Source organism: Dermacentor andersoni, chromosome 4, assembly GCF_023375885.2.
Source record: "Dermacentor andersoni chromosome 4, qqDerAnde1_hic_scaffold, whole genome shotgun sequence".
NCBI lineage: Eukaryota > Metazoa > Arthropoda > Arachnida > Ixodida > Ixodidae > Dermacentor > Dermacentor andersoni.
The window spans coordinates 111,548,580-111,561,441 of record NC_092817.1 but is presented as its reverse complement, the minus strand read 5'-3'; the positions used below and the strand labels follow the sequence as shown (position 1 = coordinate 111,561,441).

The 12,862-nt window shown below is 41.0% G+C and overlaps 1 protein-coding gene across 2 annotated transcripts in view; it reads left to right on the top strand.

The window, feature by feature from the left end:
* The window catches only part of LOC126537478 (sialin-like), a 37,152-nt gene extending 26,092 nt beyond the window's left edge, over positions 1-11,060 (top strand). For both annotated transcript variants that reach the window (XM_050184496.3, XM_055074289.2), the window contains 3 exons: positions 2,371-2,526; positions 2,977-3,062; positions 3,877-11,060. In XM_050184496.3, coding sequence (XP_050040453.1) covers positions 2,371-2,526; positions 2,977-3,062; positions 3,877-4,089 — 455 coding nt within the window. In that variant the 3' untranslated portion in view covers positions 4,090-11,060. The remainder of the gene's footprint in view (positions 1-2,370; positions 2,527-2,976; positions 3,063-3,876) is intronic.
* The last annotated feature ends 1,802 nt before the right edge of the window (positions 11,061-12,862 follow it).

Below are 12,862 nucleotides of genomic sequence, written 5' to 3'. Positions count from 1 at the left end.
TTCAATGATTATCTAACCTGCGCATTACATGACCTGCCCAGCTCAATATTTTTCTCTTAATGTCAATTACAATATCGGCTATACCCATTTGATCTCTTATCAAAACCGCTCTTTTTCTGTCTCTTAACATTATGCCTAGCATTCTTCATTCCTTTGCTCTTTGCGCAGTCCTTAACTTGTTCTCAAGCTTCTTTGTCAGTCTCCAAGTCTCTGCCCCATATGTCAGCACCGGTAAAACGCACTGATTGTACACCTTCCTTTTCAATGATAATAGTAAGCTTCCAGTCAGGTGTTGACAATGTCTGCCATATGCACTCCAATCCATTTTTATTCTTCTGTGAATTTCCTTCTCATGATCAGGGTTCCCTGTGATTAGTTGACCTAGGTAAACATACTCTTTCACATATTCTAGAGGCTGACTGGTGATCCTGAACTCTTATTACCTTGCCCGACTATTGACCATTATCTTTGTCTTGTCTTTTGCATATCTTCAACCCCACTGTTATATTCTCCCTGTTAAGTTCCTCAATCAGTTGTTGTAACTTGTCCCCCATGTTGCTGAACAGGACAATGTCATCTGCAAATTGAAGGTTGCTGAGATATTCGCCGTCGATCCTTACTCTTAAGCCTTCCCAGTTTAAGAGCGTTACTTCCAAGTATGCAGTGAATAGCATTGGAGAGAATGTGTCTCCTTGTCTGACCGCTTTCTTTATAGGTATCTTCCTACTTTTCTCGTGCACAGTTAAGGTAACTGTAAAATCTCTGTACATATTTTCCAAGGCATTTTCGTAAGCCGTCTGTACTCCTTGATTATGTAATGCCTCTACGACTGCTGATATATCTACTGAATCAAATGCCTTGTCTGATCTTATCGCAGCTGGACTTTATACGGAACATGATGCTGCTCCACTTCAGAGGTTGCTCTAGTTGCGCGGTGTGCAATTTCAGAGGTGCGTTTACATACAGCCGCTTGTAATTCAATCCTTTCACCATATGCGTCTGCGGAAGTTTCCATTCGTTGTCTCGGTATTAGTTTGCAGCGGCAGTATAATTTCGTTATATTGAAATCTCATACAAACACATTTCATTATATTGAGGTTCTAAATAGATGGTATTCTATGAACAGCAGGTTAAGAAAAGCTGAATACTTCGTTATATCGAGAATTTCGTTATATTGAAGTTAGTTTTATCAAGGTTTGACTGTATTTCTCTTCAAAACTAAGCATTCTTGCTCACTTCATTAACAGCGTTACAGAAAGTGAGCATAGGCTGGTGACTTCCCTGTGCTTTCTGTGTGTCAATGAACTTCTGATGTAGCGAAACCTTGCTGTAAAATAGCTAAGGGGGAGCCAAAATTACTTCAATATATTTATTGCTCGACCGTTGTCTATATTCATGCCCAGCATTGTATACCGAGAGGGGGAGGTGTGTTGCGGTGAATTACCATTGGGCAAGCCGAAGTTAAAGCATTGCTGCTTTTGTCAGCAGATTTAAGCCTAATTGCCACAAAGTGATCATAAATTTTATCTTCCTCGTAAAATAAAAAAGATGTTCATTCTGTCCATAAATAGAAACTTCCTGCTTTGTTATAATGAGATTTTAAATGTGTGGATGCCTATGGAAATTTCAAGGGGAATTATCATTTGTTTGGTATATTCATTAGTTTGTTATAACCTCTTCCATTATATAACGCGGTTTGGTTGTAAACCAATTAGTCTGTACATATCCCATTTGCTTCCTTGCCACAATGCCTCTTGCCCTGCTGGGGTAGACTTTTGGGTATCTGCGAGTGATGTCATTGAAAGGATCATTTGGTTCATATTCAGTCATTCCCAGTACATTACGACAGTGGCATGCACCCATGCATAAAAGGCAATGAAGTTGTCAATGTTGGCAATGAAGTGCTATGTGCATGAGGTCAGTGAAATCATTCCCCTTATTCTCTTGTCAAATAATTCCCTTCGGTACTGTGAGCTGTCTCCTTCGTCCTTATACTTGGGGATCCTGGCTGGTCAAGTGTGCAGCAGTGTGTGACCTGGTGTTCTTATTGTTGCTGAATAGCTAGCGCTCCTCCTGTCTGTGCCAGTGACATTAAACAACAACAACGACAACGTTTCTTTAGGTGCAAATAGATAAATGGCAGGGGTTTAACACCTTGGGGAGGCAAAGCCTTTCTGGCATTCTGTAGACTTGTCACTGGCTATAGCTTAGCTTAAGTATCTCAGACTGTAAAATTCCTGAATACAGCTATACACAAAGATGGGAGCATGTGGCAGCACTTAAGGTACTGACAGGGCAAGTTCTGTGTTGGTATTTTGGGTTTTTTGCATGCCCATGATAGTTTTGTCTGCATTCTTCTCTTTTGTTCAGGTTTGCTTGGACAGGCCATTGGCTTGGTTGGTGTCGCATTTGCGGGCTGCGACTGGAAGCTTGCTTTTGCGATGCTGTTAGTTGCCTCCACATCTGGTGGTGCACTGTGCGGAAGTGAAAGTGTGCTACCTATAGATGTTGCTGCAGAATTTGCTGGTGAGTTGTTTGTTTCCCGTTTTGTTTCTTTGTCTAATTTTTTTCCATGACTAGCGTGTAGTATGAATGCGTACTCAGCGAGTGGAAAGAATGTGAATTTATAACCTTTAAGCTTTAAAATCTGGTATGCACTCTGGGGTTTACCTAAGTGGCAGCTAGTATGTGGAATTTCACACTGACCCTCATCTCACTGCAGTGCATTTTCTGACATGTGTTGGAAGGCACTTTTGTTGACAAATAGGATTTATCATCTGATAGGATGAAAGCAGGAGCGAGTTTCTTGTTTAGGCATTTAATGAAGTAAAATTAAAGTGTAGTATAGCCTCAAATAAGCTATTACATGTGAGTATTCACATAGGAAAACTAAGTGTGTTTCTTTTAAAGATTATTGCGCGGTGTCTCATGCGATGTGTAAAAGTGTAATGATGCTTTTCTGTTGTCATTATTTAGGGGCTGTCATGGGCCTGGTCAACTGTGTCTCCAACAGTGCTGGCATATTTACACCTCTTGTTGTTGGCTACCTTACAGAAAGCAGTGTATGTGGATATTTATTTTCAGTGCTTATCATAAGTGAGAAGCAACCATCTGTACTGTATAATTGCCATACTGTATGATATCGCCAGTGACTAATCATTGTGCAATTTGTCTTTAAGCTTGCTTCCTGTTGTGGCTAGCAACCACCTAAACTGTGCTCTTGCTTTCTTTGTGAACAATACCGAGAGGCACTACATCGAAAATGCCACCTTAGCCTAATATGAATTAAACTGGTTGATTTGGATCAGTTTTCTTTTTTTTTACAGCACAAGATTTCTTTTTCGCTGCTTGATTAAGAGTAGGCTCGCATTTTCATCTGGTCATTTTGAATCAGCTTATACTGTTGCACGTTGCTTTGTGTTTTTATGCCGCCAATGTACGGATTTGACTGGAAGTTATAAAGCGTATCATTTCACTTGCATTGGCTGTGGATGACACCTTCCACTGCGATCCTGCATAGAATGCTGCATTTATCTGGCGGCTCTAAATTATTAAAACCTGAGCATTAGCAGACCACTTGTTCAGGCATTCAGGTAGCTTCTCCGAAATGACCTGTGAAATTAAGTTGCCATTGCTGGAAATATATTTCAAAGCACTGTAAGGTAATTTGTACTCAGCACTGGCAGTGTTAATTAAATCAGGCTTATTATGGATGAGCTTATTCACAGAGTTTATATTTGTGCACCTTTAATTTCATATGACATAAGGTAGCATACTGAAATTTTCTTAGCTTCACATCAATTTTAATTCTCTGCGTACGTATATTTACATTACTACCTGATTGAAAACTAAATGTCATATGAACACTGTGTGCAGGAAACCACTGAACAGTGGAACAAGGTGTTCTTCACATCTGCCGGTGTGGTCACCTTTGGGGCAGTGGCATTCCTCCTTTTTGGCAAGGCCGAGGTGGAGCCTTGGGCACGGCAGCCATGTGGCTCCATCAATGACTCATGCTCACTTCTGGTCCCTGCTGATGAGGCAGCAGGAGACAGCGACTCTGTCTCGAAGACTGCAGAGACTACATAACTGGTCTGTGTGCAGTGTCATCTGTGACATTACAGAATCATTCACAGCTAGCTTTAAGCTTGTCTGTTAACACCACTGCCACTTATCATGTAAAAATAAAATTGGGACCTTTCTCAATCTCTGACGAATGACTAACATGTGTGTTACGACTGATTAAGGTAGACTGAGCAGCACTGAGTGCTAAGGAAGACAGCATGAGGTAGAACAGAAACACCAGCTGATGTGGCATTTCATTCGGTGTGTATAGTACTCAAGGTGCTGATTATACCCGCTGTGTAGGTTATGTTCAGCACTGAAAGGGGAAACATAGCATCACAACTCTGTGAGGGAGCTGATAAAACAGCGGGAAATTCTTTGGGAGTAATGAATAAAGTGATTTGAAGTATATCTTTTTCGCTGATACTGGCCGTGTGCAGAATGAGAAAGAAAGGAAAGAGTCTGCCTCCATTCCACCCTGTGAAAGTGGATTTACAACAAAGCTGTTGTGGGCGTTTAACGAGTAGCACAACTGAAACTGACGTTAGACGAGGTTGCACAAGCACCACCACCATGAGCGACTTGTGTCACGTACACACACGTGTACGAAAGTGCAGCATGCACCTTCATTTTTCTATGCCCTCTGTCAAGCACAAGTGCCTTGTTGAACTAAATGAATGTTTAAAAGTAAATTGCATCAGAAAATGTGTTAAGTACAACTTACGCACAAGCTGCAGACAAAGCCCTTTTTCAGCTGCTGCTTGAGGTCTGTCTGAGTGGCCATAGCTGCTAGGTGGCGGTACTGTTTTTGGACAGTGTTTGCCATAATGTTGATTACGGTTGCAGCACATGTTGTGTGACAGATGCAACGGGCAGAGTACCCGCACGCCAAGCACAGATACACTATGTGCACACGTTCGTCACATGCGCATGCACGTGTGCAGAAGTGCAGCATACATCCTAATTCTTGTAGGCCCTCCACCTAGCACAAGTGCGTTGTCTAATTAATTGAATGTCTCAAAGTTCAATGCGTCAGAAAATTCTTAAAGTACGACTTACACACAACCTGCAGACATGATAGCATGTCAAACACAGAGTCCTTTTCCAGCTGCCTTTCCAGGTCTGTTTGAGTGGCTGCAGCTGCTAGGTGGTGGTACTGTTTTTTGGTCGAGCACCCCATGAAAAATCCCAACCACTAGAGGATAACAGCTTCGCTGTAAAAAAGATTGGTGGATCCAACACATATGTGTGAATTGACGATAAGTGAAGCTTTATTTGATGTTTACTGAAATGTCTTCACTTCACTTCTCCCGATACTTCACTTCCATGTATCTCAATGCTCCTTGCTCAACAAACACTCTTGTCCCATTTTGCTCACTTCACCTCTCAGTGACAACAATGACGTCCTATGGGTATCTATGGACATCCACGGCCATGGCATGAGTATCCTAGGGATGTGTCGAATACGTCCTGTGGACGTCCCTCATGTTACAGTTTGGCTGCACTTTCCGTGCCCTGTGGACATCCCTTGCATATACTGAAGGGACATTATGGGGACATGCTGCATACATTTTATGAATGTATGCCAGGTCCTCTTGCGCAGAGCTTGCCATAATGTTAGTTATGGTCACAGCACATGCTGCATGACAGATGCAATGGGCAGAGCACCCATGCATAAAGAACTGATAGATTGTGTGCACAAATTACACATGCACCTACGTGTGTGGAAGTGCGGCATCGTTCTTATTCTTCTAGGCCTTCCACTAAGTGCAAGCGGCTTATTGATTTAATTGAAGTTTTTAAAAGTAAATTGCTTGAGGACATTCTAAAATACGACGTACACATGAGCTGCATACATGATAGTAGCTCTGGATTGTAATTCGAATATGCGAGAAAACGTGATTCTCTTACCAGCAAACTCAGACAAAGCCTCAATAGGAGGACAAATATGCACATGTATATGCACATGTGGGATAACCTTGATACAGTTAAAACTCGATCTAATGAAACCTGATTTTACAAAGTTCCCAATCTAACAAAGAAATTTCCGCTTCCCGGTAGGTACCCACAGGGTTCAATGTTGTCATAAACCCAAATTACTGAAACTAACTTGGCTACCAAACTTGATTTAACGAAGCTTTTACTGAAATAAATGTGCGAAAAAGTGGTGACTTCTTTCTAATTTTGACACAGATGCGTTTTTCTCCTAGCCTGCGCTCTAACGCAATCATGTTAAAACATCTGGTCACCCTAGTCATGGCCCTAGCTTTATTTTGACGAGGCTGCATGCTGCACCCATGTATGGAACAACGGACTTAGCAGTCGTTGATCTCTTGAGGTGGTTTGCTGGGGCCCACAAGGTAACCGAGGATGCATTACAAGCACTTGTGGGCTATGAGAAGTGTGTGCATCCACTGTTGGTGAAGCGCACGCCGGTGAAGATGATGAATTCTTTCACTACAACGTACTAAATTCGCAGTTCTCTCCAGAACACCGAGGTGCGTTTTTTTTTCCCTTCTGTTTTATGCACTAACAATTCGAGCCGGCCTTGCGGACTTTTCACACACACAGGCCTGGTTAAGCGGCAAATACAATGCCGCAATAGCCTTTGGGCGTCGCTATGTTACAATTTTAGATTTCGAAGGACTGAACAATCCCTTTCTCGATTTTACGAACTTCCCAATTTATCAATTCAAGTATGGTCGTCACTTTGTTATATTGAGCCAAAACGGCGCATGGACATTGGGACGTTATTCAGATGTCCTATGGATGAAAGGTTCTCACTGGGTTCTTTCTCCACACTTGGCTGCTTCTGTTCTGCCTCATTTTCTGCTTGTATATTTGTGCACTACCCAGTGGCCCAAGTTGTACAATCAGCTGCAGCTGCAAAGTCAGGAGAAAAACAAAGAAACTGTTTAAGTTTACTACATGGAAAATGACTTGTGTCTGACAGATCTGTTGCATCTGTCTGTGTGGCTCTTACTTAAGGTTGTAAAAAAGTGTATGACAAAATGGTGATGCATGTTGTGTTTTGTATGCTCTGATTTAAAAATTATGTTCCCTGATGCAACGGAATGATCGCTGTGTCTAATGTGCTGCTGGATAAAAGCTAGGTCAACCTTGAGCAGTTCTCTTTAAGAACTTCTCTGCAGTTTTTGATGGCTGCTGTAGTGTATATATATATATACATTGCATGCTGTATGTGCAACAAATTGCAGGAATTATGTTTTGTCTCAGGTCGTGATGCTCACTTTTGCATCAACCATTTCTTCTTGAGCCCTACTTTATTAAGAGATGAATCTGTACCTTATGATGTATCTCTGCTTACCAAAACTGTGGAATCCATTGAACACCATTGTTGCAGATGCCTTCCTTGTGATTTTGTCAAGGCCGCACAGCGCTGCTAAAGCTGAGCTTTGTGTCCTAAGGAAAGATGACACTGTAAACCTGTGGTTGTTCTACCAGTTCTCTGCAGTTAATTGCGGATGCAATTGAGCACATTAGGGTACTGGACACTCATCTTATCCCTGTTAGGCTAAGCAGTTCGCTGCAGACAGGTATGCACGACGTGGTCCTTCAACAACAGGGTCATTTATTGTTGACCGGCTCTAACATTCTGAGTTCAGTGTCCAGCCTTTGAAAATACCAATGAGAAAAGGTAAAGCAAAGCTGAACATAAGTAATGTAGTTTTGGTGGCGGATGCTTGGCAGTCTATGTGGCAATGCCATCATATGCTTACATTTTAGCAACGTGCACGAGCATATTAGCAATATACTGAAACATATGTGCTGAAAGATGTGTCTATTTGCCTCAGGGCCAGTGATACAGTATGCTGTATGTGTTATTGCATTAACTGTAGTGAGTATGTGCTCTTTTGTTCCCTTTAGTATTTTTCTTTCTGCGGTGCATGTTTGCCATACACAGACTTGCTCTTTGCTGGAAAACATGTTTTATGCGAAGCATATTACTAGAGCTCAACCCAGCTCCTCAGGCGCGGCGGTGTCGCCTTCAATACCACGTGACACCGTGACGTCACGACAGAGGAGAAACGGGGCTCCAACTCGCGCCGTTGCTCGCGGCGTCGCGGCGGTATATAAGCAGCTGCGCTTTTTCTAGGTGGCTTTGGCTCAACTCTTGCAAGATGGGCTGGGTGGGAATCGAACCAGGGTCTCCGGAGTGTGAGACGGAGACGCTACCACTGAGCCACGAGTACGATGCTTCGAAGCGGTACAAAAGCGCCTCTAGTGAATGCGGTGTTGCCTTAGAAACGAGCTGTTTCTAAGGCTCAGGCGTGCGTCGCTTGCTCAGGCGCACATTTCGTTGCCGCGCCGAATGCTGCGTTGCTCGACACTCACCGCGTCCAATGCGGGGCGCGTAGTCGCTGCGCCGTAGCCCATTGTATTACACCCCTTGGCGGGTCGACGGGAACACTGTCGCGTTCCACTCTTGAAGGCGAAGCAGAGTAACGCATGAGTTGTGTCTTCTACTAGCCGAACCAAATATAGCCAAGCAACAGCAGTTCACCAGGCTAAACAGTGGTTCTACAACTAAAATAAAGGCTAGTGTGCTTCGCATCCTGGGCTTAACCTTAGCTAAGCCACAGCCATTTTTGTTTATTCATTCCAGTATGGACGTATAACAGGATTGCAGTATGAATGAATAAATAAATATGTGCACGTCATTGTTCGAAGTGGAAAGAAATGCAGTTTGTTTAGGTCAAGATCTTGAGGTGACTGGTACTATACTACCAGCTTAATTTTAGGTTGTAGCAAGCATTGTACACAGTTTAATTTTCGTGCTTTTCACTGCCCACCTACAGTTACCAAAAATTTGGTCCCATGAACAATTTGTAAGACCAGTATTTCCTCTGATGCAATAATGATGCAATGCAATAACACCGTGAGTAGTCTGACTCCAAGAAAAATTGTTGCCTCTGTTAGATAGTGCTAGACACTGCATGCTAGATAGCGTGAAAAGTCAAATGGTGAATACATGTCTTCGTCTTTGCCACACTGTTATTAGCCACAAACATCAATGAATGTTATTGGCTTTATGCATGGCAAATATGTATGCACAGTTTGCACTTTACTATATCAACTTCCTCAGTCATGTTCTGTTTCTGTATTTTCATGCACAAAACACTGACATGACTGGTTGGAAACTCATAAATGCTGACGTCTTCAAATGTGATGCAATAATGTATATTATTTGAAACTTTCCTTTTTCTTTCTTTTTTTGACACTAGTATGGTTTTTATCGAAACAGAGCTGTGAGGGCTGACAACTTTTATTTTATTGTGTGGCGTCATGCACTTTTCATCACCACTAAATGGCTTCATTTTCTTACCTTATTTAATTTGATATCTTTATATTGTTGATACCTTTTGCCAGTATTATAGTTTTATTGTTACCATCAACTGCACAAAAGCTCTGTCTGCCATTCGTTTACCAGAATGTCTGCTCTGCTGATCTCAGAGAGTGTCATGTTGTTTTGTTTTGTGTACTGTCAGTCAGGCAAAAAAGGGGAAACCCTGTCTCATTAGACAAATAGCTTCAGTCAACATTTTCTGTGATACCACATCTATATATGTGGTATCAGAGAAAGCTAAAAACTTGTGATTTGAGCTGACCTTAAATTATTGCACAATTTACACATAAGAAAATATTAGTCTTATGACCTGTTTGCACATGAAAAATGCCTCCAGAACTAGCAATAGCTATGTGTGATATCTGGGGAGCATGCTGCTGAATGTTTCAACAGCAATATCACTGACGTGCATGAACATGCTTCATTAGTTACCAACGGTTTTGTAATGTGCTGGTAGCAATTAGTAACATGAGACTGGATGTAGTGGTACAAAATGATATTTTAACTGCATAAGTTGGTTCACATTGTATGCTTTATGCTTACGTACAGAGTGTCCCAGCAATCACACATGAAGCTTTGCAAGAACACAGATCATTCTATGCGAATAAGACCAATTGAGTGCATGTTATTCGGAGTACAGTTGAGAAGTCACCAGTAATATTTTATTACTGGCCATCTAATTAGTTAATCAAAATTGATCAGATAACTTTCTAATTGTAAGTCTGATTGTCAAGTTGTCAATTAGGGAGTTGTGGGGAATTGTAAGAGGCGTTAAAATCAAATTTTTTCCAGCAATGTACACATCACTTGTTTATGTTTTCCGGTGATGAGAGAAAGCCCATGAAATGTGAAAAACACCATGCGACTATGTGCCCCTACACATAGGATAGCACTGCCATCAAAGAGTCCTATTGGGAAAGCAAGCTGTCCATCTTGCACATCTCCACTATACTGCGGCGCAGCAAGTAACTACACGTATACTTTTTCCATGATGCACTCACAGCTCCAGGCATGCTGCCTTGAGCAACAAGCCTGAAAGGAACAGCTTACTTTACCGCTGAAACTGTTTGATGGTAGTACTGCTATTTGGGGCATTCAGGTGCATACAGTCATATACAGTCAGGGTTGCTTCATGTTCATTGATTGTGTTAATTTTGTTTAGTGTGTTTGTGCTGCACGAAAATAACAAAAGTAGGTTCCAATACTTGTCATAATGCTTTTACTTGGTAGCAAACATACTGTAGTATATGTGAGTGACAATGTGGGTGCAATTATAAAGAGATACTTCATTTTTTTCTGACATGTCTGAGCCACTTATTGCACATAATCTCAAGCTCACCTTCTTGGCCACATAAGTGTCATACTGACTGAGTTTACTTGTTTCTGTGTAGTTTGGTTGTGTGCATCTATTCACGTGCAAGTTGCTTAATTATGTGATGTAAATTACACAATTATGGCAGGCAGAGATTGACATCAGTGTAGGCAAATTATGAAAGCATTGCTTAATTACTGGTGTTGTAGGATAACTTGGCATTTTTAAATGACGCATAGATGGAAAAAGTTCGGTAGAGCTCTAGTGTTCAGCCATATTGTTTTTAATAACAATAAAGAAAGCTTTTTACCTGTGTGTCGTGCTGCAATCATTTATACTTTGGCTGTAAAGTAATAAATATGCTTGTTTTATGATAAATAAATGCTTGTGTATACTCAGAAAGAGTTGGTTGTGTCCCTCTCTTGCAGCAGGATATTCTAATATCTGCTAGATAAGGCACAAAACTAAACTTTTTAAATATTGTACTCATACATTTGTAAGGACACTTTTGCAAGATTACTTGTAATTCAATCATTGTAACTCTGTAGTGAAATTCTTATTCTGGCCATGTTATTGCTGATAAGTGGAACACACATTTCTATGGACACTATGGAATTTTATATCTTCAAAGCTAACATCATTCTGAAAGTCCTTCTTAAACTGCAGGCATGTGAAATGCGGAAAGAACAAGAAAATTGAATTTCTTTACACAAGCTGCACTAACGTGCACCTTCATGCATATCCCATGTAAGCTAAGTGTTTATGTGGAGCAAAATATAATTTTGCCTTCTCTAATTTTCTGCACTGTTTACAAAAATAACTTTGATAGCTATTACGAAAATTACTTCATTAATGCATTCTTTGATTATTCCTTCTGTGCAATAAATATATCTGAAAAATAAAACATTACATACACTTACATATGTGCAAGGAGATCTCTAGCTTCTTCTGCTCAATTAAGTTATAAGTATACTAAAAGCATTATCATTGTAACATGGGTTGCATTATATCTGGTCTAGGTACTAATTAGCAATGTTTTATGCAGAATGCTTATAGAAACATCTTAATGTGTTGGACCTTATTGTATACTTAAAAGGAAGAGGTCTGGACACTGACCAAAATTGTTTAAAATAGTTATTTACGTTTACATGACATTATTGACATTACGTTTATGACATTATTGTGTTCAATGTCAACCTCTGTTAATTCAAAATTGGCTATTGTTTTTATTTCTTGTCTTTAGTTTGATTGGGTTCAAAAGTTGCTACAGTGCTTGCTGCAGTTACTTCAGTCTAAAGTGGGCAGCTATGCAATGGCTTTCTTGTGGTGTAAGCTCGATAAGTTTGCCAAGAAGTGCCATGATTCACTGGCGAGTCACAATGTACTTAAGAGTTATACGTGTTGCCCGCCATCGAGACGTTACACCTCTTGTTACCCTCCAGGACTTCAAAAAGTGCTGCCACAGCGAAAGCATTAATCACTTTTGTATAATTTAAACATTAAATAATTTGTACCAGTTTTGATTGTCCTGCTAGACAATTGGTGGGTTATAATTGTATATATATAAGTGCACATAAGGCAGTCTGTTCGTTTAGTCTGTATAATTTTGTTGCCATATATATATATATACACTTATATATATATATTTATTTATTTAAAATACCTTACAGGCCCTATGGGGGCATTGTGTAAGGGGGGTTACAAAATCAAGGCAAAAAATAGAGTAAGCAGCCCTCTGAAGTCTAAAAGAGAGAGAGACATTTATTTACAGAAAGGCAGAGAGGTCGGCCTGAGCTATAACTTGCTCTGGCCTGCTACTCTACACTGGGGAAGAGGGACGGGGAGGGAAAGGGCTGATGAATGATGATGGTATAAGGAAGAGATGCATATATACAACTTCACAGATTTGTGGCCTCTCTAAAGCCGTGCATCCAGCCCAGTGGCTTGGAGAAAAGCTATAGCGGCTCTTGTTACCAGGGCTGCGCTGTTTGCATTAGGCCGAGGACCTAAAAGAATCTCGTCCGATAGCGGTCTCTCATGGATCTTTGCAATGGAAGAGACAAGTTGCTGTCGTTCTTGCGCGTAGGCGGGACACACACAAAATATATGTTCAAGTG